Genomic DNA, 27,833 nt, shown 5'->3' with positions numbered 1-27,833 from the left:
AAATGTCTCAGTGCACTCGATTATCACGCAGCCATGGGAAAGGCATGGCCGGCCAGCAGACAAACCCTTCCCACAGCCATCCCGAGGCCCCATCCGCAGCCTTCCGGGATCTGGGGGTGCCAGGCTGAGCCCCAACAGACCTCCCTACCCCTCGCAGAGCAATGACACTCAGTTGGGGCAAGGGTTTCAGTGCGAGCCACCTATTCCCCCTCCTGCCAGAAAAGTAGTCCTGATCCCATGCTGATGATGCCCACACTGCTCTGGACGGCGTTGGTCAAGAGCCACCCATAAGGAAACAATTATGGCTCAGCACTCCGGCAGCCGGCTGGAATTTCTCTCCATAAACTCAGTCCCTCAGTGTGGAAACAGGCTGCTCAGCAGCAACGAGCTCAGCAGGAGTGAGGCAGAGCCTGCCCTGGCCCACACTGGCAATGACCCGGGGGTCCAGCAACAGGTACCCCCCAGCACTCTGAGAAACTGGTGGGCTTGAGAAGACACTGCTCGCCTATCCTGGAGGGCTGGCTGTTAAAATTAACCCGCCGTGACTGGGTCTGGAAAGCCCGTTCCCGGGAATGACAGGAATGTCTTTATCCTGGCCAAAGCAGCGCCGGTATGGGGCTGTTTGGGGAACCCACTGCCAGAGACAGTCTTTGTTGTAAACAGGCCAGAAGCCATAAAAACTCCACGAATTCCTCCAATCCCCCTTTTCCTGGGATCAAGTGAGGGCCTGAAACATGCAGGGGATGCACTGGTGTTCCCCCAAACCACAGCAGCCTGGCACGTGTTGGGGTCCCTCCGTGCTACAGGACGGGATGAAGGCAGCACCAGGGGCTGCTCAGGGCCAGGAAAATGCCTGTCACTGTGCTGCGGTTTCGTGACTGTGGCCTGGAAGAATTTCAGTGGTGTTTTTTTTCCTGCTGGGAAGAAGAGCAGGCGGAGAAGCCCTGGCGAGCCAACGTGGCAGGGCTGGGCCAGCCTGGGGCACAGGGTCAAGCAAGATGCTCCATGCCATTCCCTGCCCTTGCTGGGTTTTTGGCTCCACTTGGGAACAAAACTATGATGGCAAGCCCAGCAACAAGGAATGGGCTGTTCTGCATTGCCTGTTTATTTTATCAGGGGGAGCTTAATGCAGGAACATGGAATGGAGTCTGGGGTTAGGTCCACTGCCCCCCGTGTCCCCCGGTGCCAGCTGGGAGTTGAAGCTGTGCCGTTGTCCCTGCCAAGAGCTGGGGACTCAGAGAGGATGTGTGAATGCAGGGAGGGGGCCGAGTGTCAGGCACAGGAGTGTCTCCCCGAGTGAGATGCCACTGGCCACCTCCAGCAGGGCCTCGGAACCAGAGGGTGGAAGTCAGGGTGGTGAGAGGTGGCTGGCAGCCCCGCGTGCTTGTTTTCCAGGGCAGAAGGCCAGGGGTTGCTCCCGTCTTCCCTTCCCCTCCTCCGGTGCTGCTGGCAGCAGGCTGGGTGCTCAGCTGACAGTCACGGGGAAGGCATTAGCAAAGCAAAGGGGAGTTTCCTCGCCCCATTGCAAGAGAAGATGAGGTGCTTTACCCTGGCCCTCTCCTCCTGCAACCCTTCCCCATGTCCCCACAACACCCACAGGAGAAGCTGGGCACAGCCTGAAGGTCTCCCGTCATCCATACGCACAGTGGGGGGCAAAACCAGCCCCGTGTTGAGCGCTTGATCATCTCTATTAAACCCACCAGATCCTCTGGTGGCCAGCAACCGGTGTGCCTGTTCCCTGGTCCGTGTCCCCTGGTCCCTGCCCCAGCAACTGTGCACACCCGCGGCGGCCACAGGGATGCTCAGAGGACCACCCGTCGGTCCAGCTGCTCTGCCTGCCCAGCTCGCTGGTGTCTTGCTTCCAGGTGCTTGTTTTGGACCTTCTCAAAGTGCTGCAGCAGCTCCGTGTAGTCGATGTTGGAGGCTGCTGTTCTCTTGAAGCTGGTGCTGGGCTTGGTGTTGTCCCTGCAGGGTGGGAAGAGAGAATGAGGGTGGGAAATGGATGTGGATGTTTGGTACTGTGAGCATCCAGCACTGGCAGCACCAAAAGCTTGTCCCGAAGAAGCTGAGCTCAGCAAATCCTAGTCATGCAAATCCTGGTGCCTCATAAAACACCCCTAAAGACATATTTTCTTCCTCCAAACATGTGAGATAGAGCCCAAGAAGTCCTGGGACAAGCAGGGGACAAGGGACATCTGCATCGTGGCTCCACATGAGAGGTTTAATCCCTCTGCCACATGCTCCCATCTATCCCAACCCATTCCAGTCAAAAGCAGTGAGGAAAGGATGCCAGGGCCGTGTGCCTCAGTTTCCACGTCTGTTTTTTTGAGCAAGCAAAAAACATCCAGTGGCAGCAGGAACAGTCCCCAGGGATGAGCACCCATGGCAGGAGCCTCCAAATGTGGGCTCCCTCAGGTTCCAGCCATGGATACTCATCCCTGTGCTGTGCCCATGCAAAGAAGGGGGAGACACCAGCCATAAGATGCCCACGGGAAGATGGCAGGCAGCTCTGGTGGCCCTGGTATGTCCCTGGGGAGGGGGCAGCTGTGGCTGGCCGGTTATGAAAGCCGGCTTCCGTGTTTGAAGGAATGTAGGTCAGAGTTAATCAGATGCTCAGGCCGTCTGACAGCTCGAAAAACCCCCACTGCCAGGGTTAGTGGGGAGAAAAAAGGAGGGGGAAGCACATGCAGCCCCCTCTCCGCCCCCCCAATTAAATATCAGTGCTGGGTTGTGGGTAGGAGCTCAGCGCCAGAGGCCATGAGGGATAAAAGCCATCCCAGGGAAGCAGTTAAAAGCCAAGGAGCGACAACAGCGGCGGGGGGTTAATTCAGAAAGCTGCCCATCTTGGGAGCTCTTTTTTGTTCCCAGGGCTGCGCCAAGGCACAGCCAGCTTTATCATCAAACCCCCCCACTACTCATTAGCCAAAGGTTGGAAAGCAAATCCCACTGGCAGCACCCCTGGGCAGGGAGCACGAGGATCTCAGCTGGTCCCCAGGGAGATGCCGCCCTTGCACATCTCACAGATCCCCAAAGGCCAGCAGTGGAAATGGAGCAGCCATCCACAGGCATTAGCAGGGTGCCAGGCTCCTTTTGGGTGCCGTGAAGACTGTCCAGGCTGCAGGGGGGATGCTTTGGGAGCACCCCCCAGCTGCTGGAGTCTTTCTCCATAAACCTCCTTCCCAGCTCTGCTCGTTTCCATAGCGACCCCACAAGTGAAATTTTCCATCCTGGATGCCAAATGCCTGTGGATGAGGCACAGCCCTCCCAGGGTTACCAAATATAGACACAAAAAACCCCCCGAGCCAACACTCCCAGCCATGGGGACAAGGAGCAGCCACGGCCGCAACGGAGCTGGGGGGTGAGAGCCAGAGCATGGGGCTGACTGGGATTGGGGCTGAGCCTGGAATGGCAGGGATGCTCAGCTGTGGGGGAACAGCTGATCCAGCCTGATGCCGGTCCGTCCCCACAGCACTTACGCGGTCTGCATGAGCTCTGGGTTGGGCACGCACTGGAGGCGGTGGGAGAGGAGCTGGAAGGCGCTGCTCTGGGGCAGCAGCATCAGCAGGCCATAGAGAGCCTTGATCAGGTAGGGGTTGTTCTTCACATCCAGCAGCTGCAGGCGGAGATCTGGAAGCGGACAGAAGAGGATGGGAAGGCAGGGAAAATGCATTTCAACTCCAACTGCAGTAGCAGGTTCCTCCCACCCACTCTGATAGCCCTGGAGAGGCTCTAAGCCTCTGCCAGCCGACCCATGGGGCACTTGATGGCACCCTTCTCCCCTTTCATTAACCCATCCATCTTGGTGTCCCACACTGTCCAGAAGTCCCTCTCCTTGACACAGCCCCCTGGGGGGCAACTGGCTTCCCAGTCTGCTACTTCTGATACCACTCACCCCTGATACTGTCTGCCTGAGAACACACATGCAACATGGGATTGCTCCTCAGCTTCTGCAGATTCAGCAGTAATACCCACCCCGGAGCATCACATCCAGAGGGCTGGGTGACACCCTCCTGGGGACTCTCTGGAGCAGAAGGGATCCCCTCCGCTTGGTTCTGAGGATTACATGTGCTGGGCCTCAGTTCTGCTCAGTAGAGGCAAAACCACCCTCTGGCCCCATTCCTTGCTGTGCTCATGGTGGAAGAGTCTTCTGGAGCCCTAAATACAAATGAAGGAGTAGCCCAGGCAATGGGGCAAGGCCTGGGTCCCATCATCTCACCTCCTGGTTGTCACTTGCACCTCTGGTGTCTCCCAGTGAAGGGAGCCATCCCTAGGGATGCCACTTTGTGGGGGACACGTCTGTCCCCTACCCCGAGATGTGCAAACTAAGGTGAGTGTGGTGGGGAACTCTCGAATAATTTTGGGGCATGCAAAACCACCACAGACACGTGGCTGCCTCACACATTGGGACAGTCATCCTGGGGATAAGGGACAGGGTCTACTGGAGGGAGCATGACTGGGGGTCTCTACTACCCAGCTGCTCTAACCCTCTTCCCTTAAATATTTCCCAATACTACCCTGGACCTATATAGGTGCCCCATAAAGTCCTTTCCAGGACATTTCCCAACAACCTCAGTGCACTGCTACACCTTCAATGGGAAGCCCAGGGGCAGCAAACTGACATAATGAGAAATCCCCCCACAGCCCCAGGTCACCCTGCCATGTCCCCTGCCACCATCCTGGCTCCCACTGTCACACCCCTGAGACCCTGGTCAGGCACTGCAATATTACCCAGTGGGGGACCCACACTGCTGCATGCTGGAGAAAACATAAGCTGTTTTTTTAGGGCTTAATTCTTCATTCCTAGAAAAATCCACTTTTTTCTTGCTAAGATCCCCAGTAGCACCCACGCTGCCAACCCGTGCATCCGAGGGTAGCACAGAGGGTTCCCCCCCATCTGACGCCCTCCTTGTGCGACCCTGGAGATGCTCAGTGTGATCCAGGCCCTCCCCCATCCCTTCCCCCATCCCTTTTGTTGGATGCCAGTGCTGCTCGCTCCCTTAACCTATATCTGGGGGGCAATGCTGCCCCCCACCGTGCTGCCAGTGTGCCCTTTTCCCGGCGGGCAGCTCCAGCACCGGGCAAACCTCCCGGCAAGAAGTCTCATAACTTCTGCTCTATTTATTTGTGCGGCGGCTGCCGCCTGCGATGGAGGCGCGGGGAGGGGGAGCACCACACGCCGCCCCTTCCCCACCCGGGGTTTCCTCCTTACACGTGAATATGGGGCACTCGATGAGCTGCACCAGCTTGTCCACCTCGGTGAGGAAATCCACAGTGACCTCCAGATCCCCGCTGGATGTGGCTGTTAAGGATGTTACCTTGGAAAAATGTGGCTGGGTAGCAGCAGATGGCTCACGCGGGTGATGCCAGCATGGACCGTAGCTTTGCCAAAGCCTCCCTGTATCCACAGGTCCTGTGGGATGCGAGCGGGCAGGGAAGAGGCAGGGCTTGCATACAGGCAGGGCTGAAAGGTCTGTAGGGTGGCCAAGGGATGACGGAGGGAGACAGGATGAGCAGGTAGGTACAGGGGAAGAGGCAGGCTGCCCAAAAAGCTGAGAGCAGGCAGCAGGAGTGTTCAAGGGAGGACACTTGCTTTTACCCTCCTGGCCCATGGGGACAGTGTGTCTCCCAGAAGGAATGCCGGTGTGCACTGGGAAGGGAACTTGAGCGCGTTACTGTGCTTCTTCGTTTGGAAAACTACTCAGGGAACCTTGGGGTTTGCTGGCACATGAAAATAATCACTCTGCTGAAGGCAGATGGTGAGCTCACCGGGGACTGTGCTGTGCTGGGCACTGCCTGCTCCTCACCAGGCTAGGAGGCCAAAGCCATCATCTTCCTGGGAGGAAGAGGATGTTGAGGAGCCTCCCCTCCTGGGCAGGGGAAGGTCAAGGCTCAGTCAGTGCATGCCTTCCTCTCTTCTCACCACAAAAAAAGGGATGACACCAGGGGAAGGGAGCTGGCACATGCCCAGCACAGGCTGCCCTGCCCCAGTAATGATGGGCTGCAGGCAGGAGGCTGGGCTGGCCTGCAGGATGACCTTGGTTGCCACAGAGGGACCAAGGGCCAGTTCAGTCCCCACCCTGACAGAAAATCCCCAAAGGATACAATTTCTGGATGAGGTCGTAGGCATGCTTGTAGTTCTGGGTAAGGAAGCAGAGGGACACGGTTGTCACAGGGTTGTGACACCAGGACCGGTAGAGGCAGCAGAAGAGGTTACGGCTTTCCTGGGGAAAGAGGGAACCATTGGGGTTTGGTCACCACTGGGAGCACAGACATGGCATGGAGAGCCCCAGGTACCCAGCATCAACCTGCCAGGCTGGCAAGTGCCACCGAGACACAAAGGGATGTTTCTGGACCCACCAAGTCCATCTGGCACTGCCAAGAGCCTCAGCCTCAGGAGATGGGAGACCAGGTGGGCTTTGGGGTGACAGCATGACAAGGTGGCCTTCAGGGCTGCTGTGTCCACCACAGGATGAAGGGCTGGAGGATGACCACCCAAAGGGATACCCCTGCATCACTGGTTTTCAGCAGAAGGAGGAGGAGGAGAAATCCTCCTCCTTCTCTCCCTCCTTGGATGTCACTGGTGCTGGTGGCAGCTGCTCAGCAAATCCTGTGGGCATGTTCCTGGGAGGGACATTTGAGGGACTGCAGGACTCTCCTCCTGCTGTCACCTGTCCCATGGCCCATGTGGGGACAGAGGGAGGAAGGAAGCAGCTGCTTGGGGGCTCAGTAAGCCCATTCCCATTCCAGGGAGAAAAGCAAGAGTTGGGCAGAGCTGGGCACATCCTCCAAGTCCATCCTCAGCTCCTGAAGAGTGGAAGAATAAAGAGGCTGCCCGAGCTCCAACCCTGGGACCTACCAGGCAGGGACTGAGCAGCAAGACACACTCCAGGTGGCTGCCAGGTCCCCACCACCCCCACTATGTCCCCTCCAGCTGCTAAGCCAGCTCCTGCTGCTCGTACCGGGGTCTTCAGGTCCTTCAGTTGGTTTCTCAGCTGGAAGAGCTCAGAGGACGTCAGCAGGATGGTATTGAGGGTGTGGACCATGGTAGAGGCGAACTTGAGGTCCTCCTCCCTAAGCAGTATGTCTGCCATGGAGTGAAAGATGTTCTCTGCATTCAGAAGTAGACAAAGCTGCCTGTGTATCAGAGAGGAGAGAAACCAGGGGGGAAGGATGGTTAATGAGAACAACCAAAACTCTGATGTGAGCCCACTCCTACAGAGAGGACCAGGGCGGAGATCTGGGTGCATTAGAAGTTGGGTGAGTGTGATGGTGCCAGAAGGGAGATGCTGCGGGGCAATACCAGGCTCTGCATTTGGAGCATGCAGCTATTCACACCAGGACAAGAACAAAAAACCATAGCTAGGCTGAGACATGTCCCTGGTCATGTTGCTTTGGGGCCTTGCTGACACCCACCACTATGGCTCGTGCCACCTCAAACCTTCCTGTGACCTCTCTCACGAAGTTTCAGTGTCACTTTCCACCCCGACCAGTGTAGGGAGCATGCAGTAGCACCATTGCAGATGGCATGTGATGGCCCAGTCAGACCAATATCCCACTGAGACCGGGGAACATCCCAGTGAGCATGGCCAGTGGCGCAAAACAATTCCTCCTGGCATTCAGCAAAGCTCTGGAGCCAGAGGCTGCTCTTTGAACTCCTCCAGGCTCCAGCTGCCAGGAGATCCGGTGCTGAGTGGCTCCAGAGCTCCAGCTGGTGAAGCTGGAAGATGTCTCTGCTCCACTGGATATCCTGCCAGCAGCACTCTCCCCAAAACACAGTGTAACCAGCACTGCAGCCCACGCTGATCTGCCTGGCTGGGTCACAGCAGGAATGTCCTGCTTAACAAACCTTGAGGCATTCCCAAGATTTTCAACATTTTTTTAGACCAGAAACAAAAAAACAGGTTTTTTTTTTCTCCCACATTTGTTTGGATTTTGGGATTTCCTGTTTTTCTCCAGGCTGTTGCCTTCCTGGGCAGTTTGTATGAGGACACCTGAAATGCTACCCAGTGCCAGCTTAGATCCCCAGTGTGGGGACTGGAGAGACACAGGGAAGTCTGCCTGGCTCCTCGGCATCCCAGCTTCTCCTGAAACTGGGATGCTCCCTGGCTCACCACATTTCCCCATGGGCTGATGGGGAACCTTGGCACCAAGGCATCCCCCAGAGCAACTCTGCTTTCCCCCAGCTCCTACCAAGCACAGTTCCCCACCAGATACTCTTAGCTGGACATCAAATTTCCCCCTGGAGGCATCTCTGAGAGGATTAAGAGGCAAAACAATAAGCAACTGTTTGGGCTGCTGGGTGGGAGGCATTCACTAGCTGCCTGGTTTGGCCGGGAAGTGAGAGGTACACCTAAACTTCCCCTGCCTGAAAGTCATGTTTTCACTTCCTGGGGTGAGGAGGAGGAAGGATGTGAGTTTCCAGCCCCTGTTCCTGTGAGGATGGACCAGAGGAAGACTATTTGGCTCTAGTTAGACACCAAAAACCATACCCTAAAGCCTGGTGGTTTAGGGACGCAGGAGGAGAATGAAGATACAGATCTTCTCTCCTTAACACATGGAGGAAGAAACCCCCATCTTCCTCCCACCTCTTCGTCCTGCCAAATAATCCCTTCCCTCCTCACCCAGCCCCGGCTGCTCTCCATCGACAGCTCCCGCATCCCGCGTGGCTGCCGCCGGACAATGAGATGCTCTGTGCGGGATTTTACGTAACCCAACCCGGCGATCGCCCTGGACCCCGCTAAAATGGAACGGGCTGTGATAAATAAGCTCATTTATCCCAATTATTCTTACGTAACCAGCTGCATTCATGGGGATGAAAACGCTTCCCTGATTTCTTGCCGCTTGGACGCGGGCTGGCTGGAGGAGGGAGAGCGGTGGGAAAGTGAGGCATGGAGGGAGGAAAGGGGAAGGCAGAGGCTTTTAGTCCAGCCTGATGGAGCCAAAAGCAAATCAATAGCTCAGAGTTGCAGGCAGGATCCAGTCACTGCCAGCTGCAGCAGAGCAAGCCCAGCCTGGGCAGGACCAAGCCCAGCCCAGGAGTAAGCTGGCTCCATGCTACCCTTCTCCAGCTGGGGGGATAAGTGGATGCCCCATCCCTGCCAAGCTTCCTCCAGCAGCCGTGCTGGGCACTTGGACCATGAAGTAGGACGGTTTACTGTGCCCAAAGAAGGGATGAGTCCTCCAGAGACAAACACTGGGACAGTTTTAGCGTCAAGAGTGAAGTGGTTGGTGCACCAGGACTGGCTGCACTGCTCGTGGCTGGTGGGGAGCCAGTGTTTTATACCTTCCAGGCAGGAAGACTATGGCAAGAGCTTAAACAAGAAAAACTGCCAGGGAGTACTGAGGGCAATTCAGTGACCTCCAAAGCTCTCCCATCACAAAAAGGATGCCAGTCAGGTTCCCCCTTCACCGTTCCTCTGTGGAAAAGGAAGGTTCTTGCTTTCCATAAATAGGAGCTCTGCCATTTGTCTGGTGATCGCTGTGCTCACAGTGAGCAGGAGGCTGAATGCGAGCTGCTTTCTAATTTCAGGCCTGGTTTTGATTAGTGGGGAAGGGTTGGGATTGTCCCCCCTCCTTTCAGTGGCATTGGGGAACTGGAAACTGTCAGGGTGTTAGAGGAGTAGTTGTGTGGAGACGGTTTCCCTGCTTCAAAGCTGTGTCACCCCACGGGGATGCTGTCCTGCTTGGGCACCATCCCCTCCAGCTGCCCCCAGGTTCTCTGAGAGCCACCAGCAGAATGAGTTTGCCAGTGCACAGCATCCTCCTATGGCACTGGCAGAGACCTCAAACTCCCCTCCACGAAGCCCCTTGGTCGGCATATTCCAAAAGCAGACCCCAAAGGAGGGGACAACTGGCTGGTCCTGCAGCTGCTGGCCTCCATGACAGCAGCCAGCAGCTGAGCCCAACTGCCAGCACCAGGTGGCTGCTCGTGGCGTGGGAGGGTCCCCAGGAGCCCATCCCCTGGGAGGCTTTGATGGCATGAGGGGAACGCCAGGCTGACTGGGAGGAGGCAGGGAAAGGGGCTGAACAGAGGACAGGTGGCTTCAACTGAGATGCCGGTGGAGTGGCTGTGGAAGGGAACAGGGAAGAGGGGACAGAGAGTGGAAGCCACACCCCTTATACATACACATCATAAATATATCCCAGATATATACATCCCATAAATATGTGTGTATATATATATATATATATATATATATATATATATACATGCAGACTTTAAATATATATATCTCCCCAAATATACATGATGTGATGACGGAAGGAACCAGCTAATCCCCCTGAAGCATCATTCCAGCGAGATGCCTCTCCCTGGAGCTCTCCCTGCATCCCTGTGGGTGACGTGCATCCTGTTGCTCATGGGGACTCAGAGAGTCCCCCAAGGACCTCCTGGCATAGAATAAGAGGGGAAGAAGTGTCCCCAGGGAGGCAGAAGCCACAGAGCATCATGGCACACACTGGTAACGTTAGGCAGCCGGCAGCGCAGGCACATGGCGATAATGAAATGTGGTATTCAGGCCATTAAAATTTAACTCCTTAAATTAAAAGGGTTATTCAAGCCTTTCCGATGGAGCCAAGGAATGTGGCTGCAGGCAGATGGGAGGCAGCATCCGCCTGTAGTGTGATGATGGGGGACACCTTGAGCCACCGTGGGGCTCCCAAGGGACCCAGCAGGTCACCTCCAGCCCCTGCTGCAGTCACAGGACCCTGCCCACCCCCTTGCCTGACCCCTTGACAACACAAGGCTGGCCAAGGGAAGAGCCACAGAGGGCACCACAAGCTTTGCATGGCCACGTTACCCTGGGGTCCCCCTGTGCCTCTGATGCAGCAGTCACCAAGTTGCCAGCACAGCAACGTCAATCGCAATGAATTCCCATCACACAAACGGTTGGTAGAGGGGGATGAGGCACGGGAACAAGCAGAACAGGGATCATACAGGGGCAGGGAGCTGCTGCAGGGCAATCTGCTGGAGCCCAGAGGATGTTGGCAAGATGGGGTGGCTTTAGAGCCACATCTCCAATTAAGGACAAGCCCCGGCGTTCCTCCCAGCCCTCTTGCTTTGACAACTCGATGCCTGGAAACCGGCTAATCTAAACATCATCATTTCAGGCAGCTGTCAGAGCTCCCATCCTGCCCGCTCGTCCCTTTAACCACTTCAGCCCCGTCCCCTGCCCCGAGCCACTGTGCAGGAACAGGGTGGCGGAGGGTCAGGCCAGACCAATGCTTGCTCAAAGAGGGTGAACATTTGTGTTTCCCTTAACTTAAAAAAAAGTAAGATGAGATCCAGTCTCACTGCAGAACCACCTCCTCCTCTGGGATCTGTGGGGTGCCTGAGGGGAAACACTGGTCCCGTCCTGTTGCTCGGCCATGCTGAGCACCGTCCTGCTGTGTTCAATTAAGCAGGTGCTTCTTCATTAAGCACTAGTGATTTGCTTTATTAGCTCTGGGCTAATAGACACGGGGCCCCAGCAGGGAGAGGATCATGTCTCGTCCCACTTCCAGCAACTGGGACAGAGCCTGAGCTGTGGAAGGAGCTGGCTGAGGCCTGGGAGTGATGCTCTGAGGGGTTCTGCTCCACTTTTCTGCTCATGGGTCTCAGAACAACTTCCACAGCTGTGAGGAGGGCAGAGCCCTTCCATGCTTCCTCCCAACCCTCCTCTTCCTCTGCTCCCTTCCTCTCTCCTCCCAAAGGCTTTCCCCACCCTTCCTCCACACCCCAGGCTCCCCAGCAGATGCCCCAGCTTAACCCACCTAACCAGGGAATCCACAGCCTCCATGATGCCCACTGCCCATCCCCATCCCCCTGAAATTCTCTTGCCAGGAAAAGCAGCATCCTCAGCCTGGCCCAGCAGCTGGGATCCTTTAGGAATTTGCAGAGGAAGCATAGATAAAATTAGGTTGGGAAGGGGAGAAGGAGAAGAGAGCAAGTGGGGAAAGCAGGAGGATGTCATTGTACCATCCTTTCCCTCCACATCAGCAAAGAAAATCCCAGTCCTCCATTTTAATCCCCCCCTTTCCTGAATCCAGGCTCCAGAGCTGCTCCTCTGGGCAAGGGAAACCATGGCAACCCCAGCAGCTCCTGCTTTACAAAATTCATAGCGTTTTATGTAAGGGATTTTGAATGGTTTGGGAAGTTTAGGAGTAGGGGAGCTCCTTCTGCAAAAGGCAGGTCTGGGGAGGAGAAGGACCCTCATCAGCTTTGGTTTCTTGGAACGGTTACCAAGCTCCCCAGGGAAACTTGGTGAAAGCTGCAGCCCGGAGATGTGCATATCCTGGGAGGCAATGTGTGGATCTGGGAAGGAGATGTGTGGATTCTGGGAAGGAGATGTGTGGATTCTGGGAGGAGATGTGTAGATCTCAGAAAGCCGGAGGAGACAAGCCCTGCGCTGCCTTCGCTTGAAAAGGGAAAGGTGCAGAGTGTTTCACTGCAAACAAGAAAACCCTCCCACGAAGCGTCTGCTTGGCAGCAGCCGTCAGTGTGACAACTGCCGAAGGAGCCGCGCTGCCAGCTCAGTGCTGGGCTGCGGCCGCCTCAGTGTCAGGCACTCCCCAGGGATCCCTGGGGATCCCCAGAGCAACCAAGACGGATGTCTGAGAGGAACACAGCACAAATGTACATTAGTATTTCAGGCCAGCTTCAACTGGTGAAACAGCATCTTGATCCTGCAGAGCCTCAGCCCGTGGCTTCTGCTCTTCCTGATGCTCCCCTTGGACATCAGGTCATCAGGAGGTCCCTGTCCTGGCTGGCAGGATGGTGTCCCTGCTGCCTACTAAAGCTGATAGTCCAGCCTGAAGCTGGGGACATCCACCTTCACTCGTGATGAACCCAGCCTTGTTCCCACCTTGGACATGCCTGGAGAACTGTGCCCTTCAACGAGATCACCTTCAGTTCTCCAAGCAGATATCCAACACCTCCGGACATTTTTATGATCATTGAGATACCTGCAGGTCCATACCAAACAGGAGAGGGAAACAGGGCTGTAGCAAGGGGAAGGAAGAGTAATATCCTTTGGGATAGGCCAGAAGCTAAAGGACAACTAAATTTGGAAACTTGATGGTCCACTCAGCCCAAGGTATGGCCCAACTTTTAGGCATAACACAGATGAATGTGGCAGCTCCCCCAAGGTGAAGCCCACTAGACAGACAACCAGCACCAGCCTCCAGCTGCTCAAGCTGGTGTGTCCCAGGAGTTTCCTTGAGGAAACTTTATTGTGACTTCTGGATAAAGCTATCCTGCCCATAGAATTCGGGAATGGTTTGGCTTGGAAGGGACCTTAAAAACTATCTCGTTCCAACCCTCTGCCATGGGCAGGGACACCTTTCACTACACCAGGCTGCTCCAAGCCCCATCCAACCTGGCCATGAGCACCGGCACTGATGAGTCATTGGCGACCTGCAAAGCTTACAAAATCCTGTAGGAACATCTGAGCATCTACAGGAGGCTCACTTGAAAAACAGGCAAACCTGACCTTCCAAACCCTCTAGGACAGCAAAAAATTACCTCCCTGAAGCACTTCTTTTCCATCTTTTAAACTTGCCAGTGACTCGATGGCGAGATGGGTGGCAAATGCAAGTCTTGCCCTGGGCTCTTGGGGCTTCAAGCCCCAGGCAGGAGGCACCAGCAGCAGCATTAGAGCACATGCCTGGCTCCAGCCACCACCGAAGCTGAGGAACAACTCATTCAGTGCTCGCAGTTCAAGTGAGCCCTACAGAGCTTGCTCCCAGAGGGGCACTTACACCGGGCACTGATGTTTTCAGGCAAGCTCTGTTAGGAAGGGGAGGAAGGGTAGGGGCTGGCTTGGGAGTGGGGGAGAAGTGTAGAGCAGCAGCAGATCCTTTCTTCGAGACGTCCGCTTCCCTTTCAGGCTGACAGCTGTGGCCTAATTTTCAAGAAAACTGACAAGCGCCTTATTTCTCCCCCTATAATTTCTTATCACTGCAAATAAAATAGGTTAAAGGAGCGGGTGCAGAGCTGTGGCAACAGGAGCTGGGAGAGGCTGATCCTGTTCAGGGCACGCACAGCTTGTACAGAGATGGGAGCTGCTGTCCCTGCGCTCACCCTTCCCCATCACTTTGCTTTAAGATGAAGAAATAAAGTGCTTTTGTTTCTAAAAGCATGGCCAAGGAGCAGGTTGTTGTCCTACAGGTGCATGAGCCTTTGGACCTCCCTGCAGCGAAGGCAGATTTGGGGGAAAATGGTCCTGCTGGCCATCTCTAGACCTCTGAAAGCAGAGGGATAGAATATGGCAGTAATACACGTGAAGCTTTCCAGAAGGAAGGAAAGAGAAGAGACTGGGAAGAGGTGGAAGCATCTTATGGCTCAAGGATAAGTGTATCCTGGGGTGGGAGGTAAAGCTGTCTTGTCTCTTCTGCCAACAACTCGAGCACATGCTGGAGCTCAGGGAAGGAGGTGCCTGTAACTCAGTGAGCCCTGCTGCACTTCCTACTCAAGTGTCAGCTGAAAAAATACCCCATTTATTGCCATGGTTTAGACACCCCAGATGTTATTTCAGCTTTAGTGCCAGGCTTGCCTCCATGCCCCCTGCCTCTCAGCATTCCAGTTGGATCACAATGCCTGCCCTGCCTTCCAAGCCAGGATCCCTGGAGGGATCCCAAGGAGGGATGCAGCCTGAGGAGCCTTGCTCCCTCAAACCCTCCAAGGCCCACAGATGCATGAGAGGAGAGCAGATGGATGGTCCCTGCCCTGCCAGGACCATAAGAGAGCACCCAGTGCTATGAGGGGACCAGCTCCAGGTGCAGCTGAACATGAAGAGCAGCTCATGCACAAAGGGAAGGAGCACTGAGTGGCAGGAACTCCAATCAGGGTGGCTTTTGCACAACTCTGTGTTTTCAGTGAGGAATTAAAAGTGTCCCATCCAGAGATATCTGAGGACATCCCATCCTGGGAGCAGAGTGCCCAGCTGGACTCACTGGCTGAGGTGAGCTCTTCTCAGTTTTTAACTGAGTGTGCTCTGTACCTGGGGGATAACCCTGAGCAAGATCCCCTGGAGACAGGTGGTGGGAAAAACACTGTTACTCAGCCTGATTTCCTGTCTTGGCTCTTCCCTCCACAAAGATGAATAAACCGAGTTGTCACAGCTGCAGAGCCAGAGAAGGAAACACCATCAGAATACCCGAGCCCCAACCAACAGGATCAGACAGGTTAAGCTGCTTCCCCCATGATGAGGGTCCTCACCCCATCAGCCAGGCAAAGAAAAATTTGGGAGACACTTTGGAAGCTGCTTGTGCTGAATCCCTGCTCTGCAGAACACGACAGTCAGCAAGCAGGGGAGCTGTGGGCTCCTCTCCCCACAGCCCAGTTCGTCTTCTCCCAGCTCCCTCCTTCCACAGCCTGCTTTTCCACAGCATTCCTGCTGTGATCCTAAGGAAAGTGCTGGGAGGAAGCAGATATCCCTACCTGGGGACCTGCCCTTTGAAGGAACTTGGCCATTTTGTGAGGATTTTCCTCTCCTACGCACATTTCCCCTTCCTCCCCTCCACCCTCTCACTGACCCAAATTAATCCCAGCCCACGCCGGCACTGCCGCTCACATGTGGTTCCCATTTTTCTACAGGAAAACCCATCAAATCCTTCCAAGCAGCTCCAAGTATGGCTGGTCCTGGAGCAGCTCTGGTGGGTTATGACAGCAAACTCATTTCCAGGGCCTGGTGCACCCCAGCTCATCCAGCCCCTCCAGCTCAGTGGAGGAACCTCCTGTCCCTCGCTGGGGGTCCAGTCCCAGAAAGGAGCTGGCCAGGGCTGGCCCAGCTCCTGCTCTCCCAGCAGGGATAATCCTTAGACAGGGCAACCAGGCTCCTCCCTTGTGAAGGTCACACTGTTGGTGACTGCTGGTGCATTGTGACTCTAGAGTCAACCTCTCCTCTAGGGGAAGCTGGGTTTTCCCCCTCTGGCTCCTGCTTCAAGGGGCTGGGGTATCAGAGAGCCCAGAATGATGTCCCAGAGCCTCAGTGAATTAAAACCTCAATAAGCACATGCTCCTGTGGGCTCGTGGAGCCCACTGTGTGATGTAAAAGAGGCAATTTGAGAGCTGGGGGTTTTTGGAGGTACAGTGGGGTTGCTGGCTTCCATCCAAAATTCCCATAGGAGCCTGAGGAGAGCCTGGAAGGCATTCACGGTGCAAGGCTGGGGCAGAGGGAGAATGCAGGAAAGCAGAGCCTGTTTACCACCACATCACTGTAACACTGTTCTGGATCTCCAGGCACAGGGTTTTACATGGCAAGCGGGGGAGAGGAGGTTTTGGGGAGCCGGGAGAGTTAAAGGGAGGCACAAAGGAATGGGCTGGAGATAAGAGAGGAGAAGCCCACTGACCTCTGTAAAACTGGGAATGTTCACCACCCTGCTCCATCACCCTGTGCCTGGCCAGGGCCTTGGGTGGGAGGGACTCCCTCTTTCTGCTTTGCAAATGGGCAAAAAAAAAAAAACCAACCTAAAAAGCTTTCTCCGGTTCCTCCTCTCGGCCAGGCACGAGGAGGGGGATGGCGAGTGCACAGTTCATTAAAGCCGGAGGGCAGGCGGCCAGCGAGCATCCTGGCAGGCAGAGCAGTGGATTTTCGCAGGCTCGCTGCCTCCCGACACAGAAGCTTCCCTTGTAGCACTCACAGCTGTTTGGATTTTACCCGAGTTCATATCACAGTTTATCAAAGAGGCTCCATTTTTTTTCCCCTTCTTTTTTTTTTGCACTTTTCTGAGTACAAGCCAAACGGTTCCCGCAAAAACAAACGCAGGTTTTGTTCTGCATTGCAGTGGCACGGAGGGTGGGAGAGAGGAAGAGGTGACACGTGTCCCCCCTCCAGCCCTGATTCACTTGCAGAGGGATTTTCAGGGCATGGGTTTGGCAATGGGAGCTGGAGGGGGCACAGTGGCATCAGCACATCCAAAGGAAGGAGCAGGAGTAGGTTCTGCATCCCAGCAATGGGTGCCTCCAGATCATCAGGAGGTACTGGGATGTTCAGCCAAGGAAAATGTGTGTCCAGGGGAGCTCAAGAGTATCCAGGCCTGGGAGAAGAGGAGGGTTTTGGTTAGCTCCAGCTCCTGAGTCTCTCCCAGTGAGGGGCTGGGAAGTGAGGACAGCACAGCAGGAGGAAAGGACAAGGTTAGGGATGAGTTGGGAGCCAGGATGGGGCCGAGGGGACACTGGCTCACTGCAGTATAGTGGCATTCTGCAGTTGTGGCATCCTCTTATTACCAAAACAAACACCCACTGGCTCTGTACAGGATCCCCAGTGCATCCCTTGCTATCCAAATCTGTGGCTAAACCCCCATCCCACTCCCTCCCGACAGCCCTCACTGGGATGCTGGCAGGCAGCCCTTCCCTTCCCACTCTCCCAGACAGAAAGCACAGCCCTGGGAATGCCAGGCAGGCCAGTCAAAAGCGATTTAACATGCACCTCACTGCTGGCCTGCCAAGAGCATCGGATGGATGTCTGTGCTCCACACTCCTCCAGCCCTCTGCTCCCCTCCTCTGATTCCTCATCCTGGTTAGCAGGTTCAAACTCACTTTGCAACTTTTTCCCTATTTTTTGTGGAGAAACTGGTGTTGTACAGTCAGCCCCAGCCTCTTGGAGAGCCCTGTCATGCCCAAAAACAGGGACTGGCCACCCCAGCCCCAAGGACATCATGTACAGCCCTTCATGCACCCAGTGTGACCTGCTAGTGCTTGTCCTCAGCTCTGCCCTCCTCATTATCCAGCTCTCCACTGGCCTCATCCCAGCAGGACTTTGAGACCTCAAGAACAGTCAGAATTTCCAGCCAGGTGAACTTTTCCCGTCTGCTGGAACTATAAATCTGTGGCCCCATCATGAGACTTGGGATTTTCCAGCTCTCCAGCTAATGCCATAAACTGGCTGAACAACCTTCTGTGTTCCAGCCTCTGTCTTCCAGAGTGGATGGAGAACCAACCAGCCCTCCTGGCCAGCCCCCACAGGGTTCAAGCATCGCCCCAAAGGCCAAGGGCCATCTCCAGTCAAATGGACAATCCCACCAGGTGCATCACATGGGAGGTGGTTGAAAAGTCATGCCAGGGCCTCTTCCAAGCAGCTTAACCTCAGAAAACACCTCGTGAGAAGGTGCCAGGCAGTGGGGAGGTTTGTTTAACAGCTCTATAAAACAAGCTGAGACAACCCCTGCATGCGGGCCCCTGCCTGGGGAGCAAAGTGCTGACTCAGGCATCCTCTCTGCCCCAGGGTGCCACTGCTCTGCGAGAAAATAGCCTTGCTGGGTTTAAGAGTTAAGCCCTGCACTTCAAAGCATCCACACATGACATGCATAGGGATGTCTCAGCCACTCAAGCACATCCCATACCCCAGAGAGTTCATTTGCTGTGGCAAGGTACATCAGCCATGAATGTCTGAGCTGTTCCATCTCAGAGAGCAGCAAAAAGCTGGCTGCTTTGGTGCTAGGCTTGACTCAGCCAGCTGAACCAGTTCCTGGAGCTCAGACTGACCCTGGGGACAGCACAGGAACTGCACAACCAGCTCTGGGGAGGTATAAGACGGGAGAAGACAGCTCCTTGCAAGGACAGCCAGCCCTATCCTCACACCGTGCTCTGAGCAGCAATGCTGATGTCCATGCAGTAGGGCTTAACCTCTCCCTTAATCCCCCCATCCCACAGCGCTGGTACCAACCAACAGGCATTAAATCCAGCCTGTAAATCTTGGCGTGAGCTGAAAAGCTCGGTGCCGCTCTGCTGCCTGCCTCCTGAGCAGCCAAGCAGCTTTCCCTCCACAGGGTTCCTGCCCGGAGGACAGCCGTGCTGCTCCAAGGAGCCATGTGACGCGCTGGAAGCTCCTCCGCATTTTTCTGCTGCTCCAAGCCACCGTCGGGAGGTCAGCAGCTGAATGGGAATATTTGCTTCTTGCTTAGGGGCTCTGTAGAATCCAGGACAGCCACGTGCCAGCCAGGGCAATCAGCAAGAAGGGTGGAAGGCCTCAGATCTGCTTATCAAGGTGGGAGGTAACACTGATGGTCCTGCCTCTGACAACACTTTGGGAGCAACCTTTGAGTGCAAACATGCCTGGCTTGAGAGGAGAAGGCAGCACTTGGTATTCTTAGTTTTGAAGGCAGACTAATTTTTCTGGCTTCCAGCCTAAAAAAAGTCACAAGTGACAGTAAGAGAGAACTGACCCCCAAAGGAACCCAGTCAGCTGCAATGCAGAAAACTGATGCCAAGCCAAAAAAAATATTTGGAAGAGATCATGGGAGCAGGTTTCCCTCTTTTCTCTAGGGGAGAGGGGTGGGACAGCATGAGACTCCGTGGGACTCGTACCACTGGAATCCCCTCAGCACATCCTTTGCCCAGACATTCATGAGGCATTTAAACAGCTTTGAAGAGCCTTCTCCTGGATGTTGCTCTTCCCTTCTCTCAGATCATAAATGACAGAATATTCTGAGCTGAAAGGGACCCACAAGGATCAAGTGTTGGGGCTCAGCTCGGCATGTGAGCTCCACCACAGCCATAGGCTTTCTCGCTGTGAGGTCCCCTTGGATTGAGGGGATCCTAATCCTAAAGTCCTCGGCACAGATGAGGCATCACACCATGGTTTGATGGGCACTGGATCCCACTGGGGGAGGCAGCAGACCAATCCATCTCTTGGATGCACAAACAGCACTGGCAGAGGGACCACGTGCCAGTGTTCAGTTATTCCCCAGCCTGGTGGTCACAGGCAAAGAAGAAATTCTCTGGATACTTCCTTATGAATGATAGAAGTTTTTGGAGCTGTTTCCCTGTTATTTTGAAGGAAGTTTGTGTTGCCACATAGCTCCAACCTGTCTTCTCTGGCAAAGCATCTCGAGATACCCACCTTGGGGCTGGGGTTACTGATGGTGAGGCCACTTGTCCCAGCCTCTACCTCTGCCTGAGCCAGGCTTGGAGGATGAGTTCTGCCAGCGAGGGCTGCAGGTACTTCTCCCACCCATCTCCTAGCATCAGACAGGCTCTGGAGCAGTTCTATATGTCTTGGGGACCACAGATCCTTACACAGCAAGAGATAGTCCCATCTCCTGCAGAGATCACTGGTCAAAACCCACTTCCATCCCCAAGGATGTAACGTACCATAACCTCTGTCTCTGGGACTCTGAGGACATATCAGGAGAGCGACTAAAGTCCTTTCAGAGTCAGCAACCAAGCACGAACAAACTTGAGTTGGATTAGAAATAAACTACCTTTAATCGCAGACCCCCTATGTGACCTCATGGACCTTTGAATTTGCCCACCAGCAACGTGACAGGGAAAACTGCTGTGCTGTGCTTGAATAAAACCCCCGTCTCCCATTTCCCTTTCCTGTGAACACTAATCCTTCAGCTGGAAATCATTGCCTAAATGTAACAAGCCTATTTTCCTTCCCTGCTTCACTGTTCCCAGGCCAGCCTGGGAAAGAGGCAGCAGTGGTCCTGGACCACACTTTAGCAGACCCTGTCCCAGTCTCTCAAGCATCCCCCTTGTGCTCTCCAGCGCAGGATGAAACATCACCAGCATCTCTCAAGTCAAACATGAGGCCGGCTTCTCACCCTGCTGTGCGAAACAGCTGAGCTGGCTTGTGGATAGGGGAGGGATGTAACGTGGGAACGCACATACGGCTTCAATTTGAAAAGTGGCTAAAAATAGCTCCACGAGGCTCCCACGTTCACTGAGTCTCTCCAGCAAGAGACCAATCTTTGCCAGAGAGTCCTGTAGAAGTTTTTCTCCTCTATTCTCATCTTGCTTTTTCTGGAAGCAGCAGAAATGTAGTTTACACCAATCCTCTACCCACCACCAGTAGGTTTCAGAGTTAATCGCTGGTACCTGGGGGAACGGCTCACCCTTCCAGAACCACCACTTTGGCTCCAGTCCTGCATCTACTCCACATGAGCAACAACGTGACTTGACAAAGGACAGAGTCATCTATTTTTTTTTTTTTTTTTGCTTTACCAGGTTTTTTTGGGGCATGAGTCACTGTAAAAAGCCTCGGCTTGCTGAGCTGCTGTGAGCCGGTCCCACCACACCTCTGGCTGGCTGCTGGGAAAGCTGGGCCTGCCAGGCAAAGCTCATCCTGCCAGAGCTGGAGGGAAAAGTTGGAGGTGGCCGTGGTACAGGAGAGCTTTTAAATGGGACCCTGCCCAGGCTCACTGTCATTCTGGTCACCCGTCACCCTGCTTCCCTAATACACTATGGGGCCACTTCCCTGCCAAGAGTGGCTTATCCTAGGGGCTGTGCTGACTGGGGAGAGGACAGTGGACACTGTGAGTGGGATATTGTCTCTGGGATGAATCCAGACTTGGGCAAAAATTGCTGCCTAAGCAGGTACAACTCCACAGCCAGCTCAGCTTAGCAAATTTTGGGAGCTCTGCATGCTGTATTTTCCCACTGCAGTGGTGGGACCCCCTCATCAATACCTGGCACACCCCTGTGCCTTTGGAGAGGTGGCTCTCTTCTCCCACAGAAGCATGGCTTGTATCTCATGCTCTCCCCCTGTTCATTTGATGCCACATCCCTGAAAGCAAGGGAGGAAAACCCAGAGTCCTGCCAGCTGCTTCCATGAACCTCCTCACGGATTCCTCCACCTCACCTCGACCACTAACCCTGTTATTTCCCAGCGAGCTGAGGAATGGATATCCCTTGCCCCAGATTACATTGCATTAAAGATGACTCCCTGCCAGCTGCCACGACACTTGGCATTCCAACATTCACAACATTTGGCTCTCCAGCCTCCGCCGCAGCTCCTTATGAAGCTGAAGCAAACCCTACCAACTCTATGCATTGTAACACATGGCTTTGGATGGGTGAGCATCTCGCCAAGCTGGCTGGAGGGATTCACTTGGCTTGGCACTCCAAGTGCAAGCCTGTCTTCATGCTCCGGCTGGTCGAGTTGTTTCTCAACGAAACAGGCTCTGACAACACTGTTTAATGAGGAGCCACTTTGCCTCTGGGGATGGGAGAGAGAAATATGGTGCCTTGACATGTGAAAGGCAAATCCCGTTTGCTACAAAACCGTTTGTTGGAGAGCGAGGGAAGCTTGAGGAAATGGTTTTGGCTCTGAGTGAATGTAGTACTTGGGCTTCTTGACCCTGCTACCCCTGTCCCACCTGTCCCAGGGGTGCTCAGGGGCTTCAGTGAGGCTGGTGGCGGGCTCTGACCTGATGATGAAGGCTCCTCTGGTCTCCAGGAGTTTCCGTTCACTGCTGAAGCGCTTGAGCAGGTTGATCATGAACTTGTAGAAGTAGGAGTTCATGGTGGGGGTGGAGGGTGAGCACTCCAGGCCTTTTGTACCTGAGGAGGCAAGGGGAGAGCAAATTAAGAGCTGCCAGAGCCCTGCTGCCAAAGCCTCGATGAGAGAGCAGACACTCAAAACATGGCCACAGCACTGAGGAGGGCAGGGGCATGGAAAGATTTTCAAGCCTCATATAACCACATCTGGCTGGTCCTAGCAGAGCCAGCCCTGTCTCGGCTGTCTCCAGCCCAGGGGAAAGCATCTTAGGGTGGTTAAAGCCCTGGAAGCAGCACCTGGGGGTAAAATGGGATTTTTGGGAGCTCATCCCAGAGCTATTCAGCTTCAGTAGCTGGTAGAAGAAGGGGTACCTGAGGCTCTAAATTGAGCCAATCCCATCTCCTCAGACATGGCATGTACACTCATCCCAAAACCACCAGATTGCTGGTGAGTTGAAGAGCCTGTAATCCAACCCCATAAGCCATAGATGTCCTGAGCCCAGTGTGCATGTAGGGGCAGACACACACATTCAGCCCCAGGTCACGGCATGGACACCGATTTACACTCGGTGATGTGATTTTCCCTGGGCAGAAGCCACTTGGTGCAATAGTGTCACATACAGTGTGTCCCAGGGCTAGCATAAAGTACTGGTCAAACCACAGCAGAACTCCAGGCTCAGGGGTTGTCCCGGTCTGAGACTCTTGGCAGGGAGGGCAGGGAAAGGGGCAGCTCCCAGCTCAGGGAAATATTCCTTCCACACACAAGAGCAGGGAGCTGGCAGGTAAAGATTGCTTTTCCCACAGTGAAACCCCAGGGGAGATGGTTTATTTAGCAGGACAGCGCTCAAAGCAAATGTTTGGAGAGAGCATTTCAAAGGCGACTTTGCAACAAGGGGAGCTCTCTCCCTTAATTTCTCCTTTGGAAAGGCCATGTCTAACTGCGGTAAGGAGGAAAGCCAGCACACACGAGCACCCCAAGGCTATTCCCCATCCACTACTTTCATCAGATAACCGAAGGAAACCTAAGCAGTTTGATTTATGGATGTTGTCTGCTTCTACGGACACTCAGTGGAGCATGGAGCAGCCAATTAAAGATGCAATTAAGCTGCCAAAGCCCAGGAAAGCTGATGGAAAAGCTGCTGGTCTGTTTTCCACCCTGCCTCTCCCAGTGATACACAAGAGATACACTCAGGGCAGCTTCCCCAGCTTTGGATTTAGTATCTAAGAGAACATACAGAGCCAAAGAAAAAGGAAAATGAAATACGAGGTCATCCTGACCAGAACCTGGTGTCCTCTTCCTGCTGGAGCTGTGTGTTCACCCACCCCTTGGTATATCTGTAACCCAAACCAGGCTTTGAAGCAGGCAGCACCCCGAGCACAAGTGTTCACCATCGCATCATGTTTCCCCTAAGCTGCAGGGAAGATGATCTGGGCAAAAGAAAAAAAAAAAAAAAAAAAGGATCCAGCCGAGCCAATGTGCTCCAAAACAAAGGTGTGTTTGTTCGAAGGCAGGGAGTACCCGGCGTGAAAATACAGCCGTGCCCCACATGTCGTCACTACAGCTGCTCAGCACTGCTCAAAAGGGAGCAGAGACAGTGTGGAGGTGACAGGGGGCAGCTCTGCCTTCCTGCTGTGCCTGCCTGCAGCTTACCCTCATACCTCCCAGCAGAGCCTGGGAAGGCAGGTGAAGACCAAGCAGAAACTGTCTTTTAAAGCTGCAAAAATGATATTTTTGCCTGTTTTCTCAGTAATGCCGAGGCACCCAAACCTGGTTGCGCTGCAACATGAGCTAGCAGCAGGTAGGACATCCCACCTTCATCCCCACCAGCTAACAATGCTCCAGTGCTGTAGTTTGCCTGGGAGAAAGGTCTGATCTTGGAGTTTCTCTCTTCTCAAGACCCCAAAAATAGTCTCTCTGAGCCCCACAGCAGCATGGACAGCACTGCTGCCCAGTGTTCCCTTCACAAGGCAAAGCCAGCTTTGTACCTTGCTGCCATCCCGCCTGCCTTCCAGCCAAACATTACATATCCTAGAACACATCCTAAAGGAAAAACAGGAGAAGGCAGCAGTTTTTCTCCTCCCTGGCAGGACCAGCACTTCTGCTGTGCACAGGACAAAGCCCAGGAGCTGTATGGCTGCAAAACCGACCAGCCAGAAGCACTCTCAGATATGTGCTCTGAAGTGGTGCAGCATCTGCTGCATCTTCAGCTGGAGACTGGGAACAACCTGCTGGATCAGCTGAGTATCCAAAAGGCAGAATTGCCTTGGAGATTCCAGCTACAGTCTTCAGGAGCTTCAGTACTGCTGTTTTCTTCCACTGACTGGTTCCTGAACCTCGGACCCTTCTGCCCAGCCTGGGAGCAAGGAAGGACAGGGATACAGAGATGGTGAAAACAAGTCTGTGCCCTGTTTTTCTTAGGAGAGGAAAGCATATGAGTATGCCCACTCCAGGGAGCCTCTTCACCATCCTTTGCCTCTAGGAGCACTGAGATTGAACTTCAGAGGGATCATTTCTCCATCCCTTGCCCACATGGTGCACAGCAGCTATGCCTGCATGTCCCTAAGGAAGGTTTCCACTGTGGCACACCATGCCAGAGCAGCCCTGCCAGTGCTCTCCAGGGGTAATGCTGGGAGTGAGAAACCAGTGTGTAGGAGTCTGCCAGGCTGCAAAAGGCTCAACCAAACCTCAGATGGAGTTTAAACAGGCAATACTTCTTCCAAGCAGGAAAAGCCGTTCTTTTCCAAAGCCTCCCAATCCTCCAAACTTCCTGTTTGCTCTGTTTACAGGATGTCTAGGAAGTGGCTGGCACCTTGTGTGCCATGGTGTAACCCTTCCTGGCGTAGCCTGGAGCTCAGCTCGCTGCCCCGCGGGTTACAGCTCAGCACAGTGGCATTCCCAGCTCGACAGAACTGTAGGAGCAGCTTGTCAAGTGTTTCTCTGAAGCACGAGAGACAAGCAGGAAGAAGTGTTAAGAAAACTGTGGCATAATTAATTGAAGCTTGCACCTCTCCCCCTTTCCCTGAAGCAAGACTTTGCAGATCTGTAACCTGGCAGATCTGCTGTTAACGTAGCCAGGGCTGGTGGCACGTCACGGCTCTGCTGCTTTTTTTTTAATTTTTTAAATCTGGCATGGAGGAGGAAGCTGGAAGAAGAAAGATCCCTGCTCAAAGGAATGATGAAATTCAGTCCAGATATTCACCAGAATAGGAACAAATGGGAATTTTGGGCTCAGAGGAACATCAGAACAGTGAAACATGATGAAAAGCATGTGGGAATTGCAGCTCCATGGCTGCAATGAGTCCCCACCAACCTGGGCCCTTACCATTGAATCACAGAAGGGCCCTTAAAGCTCATCTAGTTCCAACCCTCCTGCCATGGGCAGGGACACTTTCCACTAGATGAGGTTGCTCAGAGCTCCATCCAATCTGGCCTTGAACACCTCCACAGATGGGGCAGCCACAGCTTCTCTTGGCAGCCTGTGCTAGTAACTCACAATAAAGAATTTCTTCCTAATATCTAAGCTAAACATATCCTCTGTCAGTTTTACACCATTATCCCTTGTCCTATCAATGACTACAGCGACCTCCCGCAGCCCAGGACACCGAGCTAACAAATCCTTTCCCTGGATTCCCTTCACAGACTGGGGTAGAGCCAGGGACATGAGCGGGCTTCTCGGATCACCTAAGTCAGTACCAACATCTGTTCCCCCCATCCATGGGTGCCAGCTCGAGTGGAGCACAGCAAATGTCTGCAAACCCCCCGTGCATCCCTGAGTGCTCACCAGCGGCTCATGCTGTTCCCATCGCTTGCGTGGCCACGCTATAAATCAACCGAGACAGGCAATTAGGGATCTATATTAAGGCCCTTATAAATATATATTGTACATCACCCTGGAACATTGAGGCTGTCTGGCTGCTTGATGGGCTGAGCTGTGTCGAGAACTACAGTATCCAAAGTGTCCCCACATTGCTCCGGGTGAGCCTGGCAGACTCCGACATGAACTTGGATTTTTCTACCTCAGCCACAAAGTGCTGAACTTCACTCTGGCATAAAACATAACTTCGATTAATTTACTATAATTGGTTTCAAACCAGTCTTAATTAAAACCGGTGTGGACTTGCTTAACTCCATTGAAACCAAATTGGAATAAGATTGGAGCAGAAATGATTCCTTTCTGAAGCAAGCTAAAGCTGGGTAAGCTGGTTAAAGAGTATCCACAAGGGTATTTGCGGTGGTTTAGCTAAAATGATTTACCGCAATCTCTAATTGAAGCAATTTCAGCTCGGATATAGGCAGGGTAAGCTAAGAGTTGGCGAGGACAAGCATCCTTCCCACCCGAGTGCTTTCCCCAAGGCGTCATGTTTCCAGCTCAGCCCAGAGAATGATCTCCCTCAGCTCCTCTGAGAGAAACAGGGATAAACCCGGCGGCAGCCGGAGCTGGTCCGTGAGCCTTCAACCCGCCCGAGCGCCAGCGGCGTGGGAGTCGGCACTGCCAGATGGTGCTCTGCGAAACCCCGGGCAGCGACGTGGGAATCTGTGCGGCGTCTCCCCCCGGCAGCCTTCCCCAGGATGTTTTGAATTTTAGCTTTTGCAAACACGGAGTGGCAAAGCCTCGCGGAGCAGGATAAAAATAGAGCCGTAAAAAAGGCAAATCCTCCCCTCCTCCTCCCAGAAAGCCGGCGCAGGGCGTAGCTGGAAACAGATGTGAACATGTCGGCAGCTCAGCTGGGCTCTGGAAAACCTCCACTCTCCCCTCTCCAGAGCACAGGATGCTGCTGGGGAAATAAACCCATCAAAATTCTGGATTGCACGGGCAGGGGCTGTGCTCAGCCTGGTTTTGCCTGGGCACACATAGATGTTTCCCCCTTTCTACCTGGCTAAAGAGCCATGGGTTTGTAATTCCCATGACTTCAGCGTATCAGCAGAAAGGGGGTCCCAGATGGGTTGGGGTACATATTTTGATGCCATATGAGGCTTTTGCTGCCCCTGGTTCCCCCCACTTGATGCAGAGTCTGTTCTCATGGCTGCCTTAGAGGAAGGCAGCAGGCAATGATAATCCTGACGGTTTTCCTAGGAAGGTTAGCAGCCAACTACTGCCTCATTTTTCTTTGCTAAGGTAAATCAATAAGCAAAAATGCAGCAGGGGTATAGCTCAGCCATTGTTCTGGAGCACAAAGTACACCCAGCAGAGCTGCAAACCAGGAATGGTTAAGCTTCATGGTGAGCTTAGAGTGGATTGAGGCTCCTGCATGGAAAGGTGAAGCATACAGAAGATAACCTGTAGGAATGAGCAGCAATGGGCTTTGCTGGGCCATTTCCACACCAACACTCTCATTCTGATAGTTTGTTTTTCACTTCATTCCTCACCTCACCCTCCAAATTCCTCACAACATCTTAGGAAAACTGAGGCAGCCCAGCAAAGTAGCTCCAAGGGAGGGCTTGGCTAGGAGTGATTTATCTACACCATCAACTTCTCCTTTGTCCACCACAACAGATCAGTAATCTCAGCTGTTTTTTGGGAATCCCCAGGCTTTCTGGCTGGCTGTATGCTGTGACCATCTCAGGAGGGATGGATACCTGGAGGCACGCCAGGCGAGTTAATGCTACATCTGGATGGTCTCTCCTGGGGTT

The 27,833-nt window shown here is 53.9% G+C and overlaps 1 protein-coding gene across 3 annotated transcripts in view; it reads right to left on the bottom strand.

The window, feature by feature from the left end:
- Window positions 1-1,082: 1,082 nt before the first annotated feature.
- Window positions 1,083-27,833, bottom strand: part of VAC14 (VAC14 component of PIKFYVE complex) — a 65,671-nt gene continuing 38,920 nt past the window's right edge. For all 3 annotated transcript variants that reach the window (XM_032121797.1, XM_032121798.1, XM_032121796.1), the window contains 6 exons: window positions 22,132-22,264; window positions 6,960-7,134; window positions 6,103-6,221; window positions 5,210-5,289; window positions 3,477-3,627; window positions 1,083-1,965 (listed from right to left, as the gene is read on the bottom strand). In XM_032121797.1, coding sequence (XP_031977688.1) covers window positions 1,803-1,965; window positions 3,477-3,627; window positions 5,210-5,289; window positions 6,103-6,221; window positions 6,960-7,134; window positions 22,132-22,264 — 821 coding nt within the window. In that variant the 3' untranslated portion in view covers window positions 1,083-1,802. The remainder of the gene's footprint in view (window positions 1,966-3,476; window positions 3,628-5,209; window positions 5,290-6,102; window positions 6,222-6,959; window positions 7,135-22,131; window positions 22,265-27,833) is intronic.

This window comes from Corvus moneduloides, chromosome 12 (assembly GCF_009650955.1).
Source record: "Corvus moneduloides isolate bCorMon1 chromosome 12, bCorMon1.pri, whole genome shotgun sequence".
In the NCBI taxonomy this organism is placed as follows: domain Eukaryota; kingdom Metazoa; phylum Chordata; class Aves; order Passeriformes; family Corvidae; genus Corvus; species Corvus moneduloides.
Note: the sequence above shows the minus strand (reverse complement) of the source record. Positions and strands in the feature narration are given on the sequence as shown.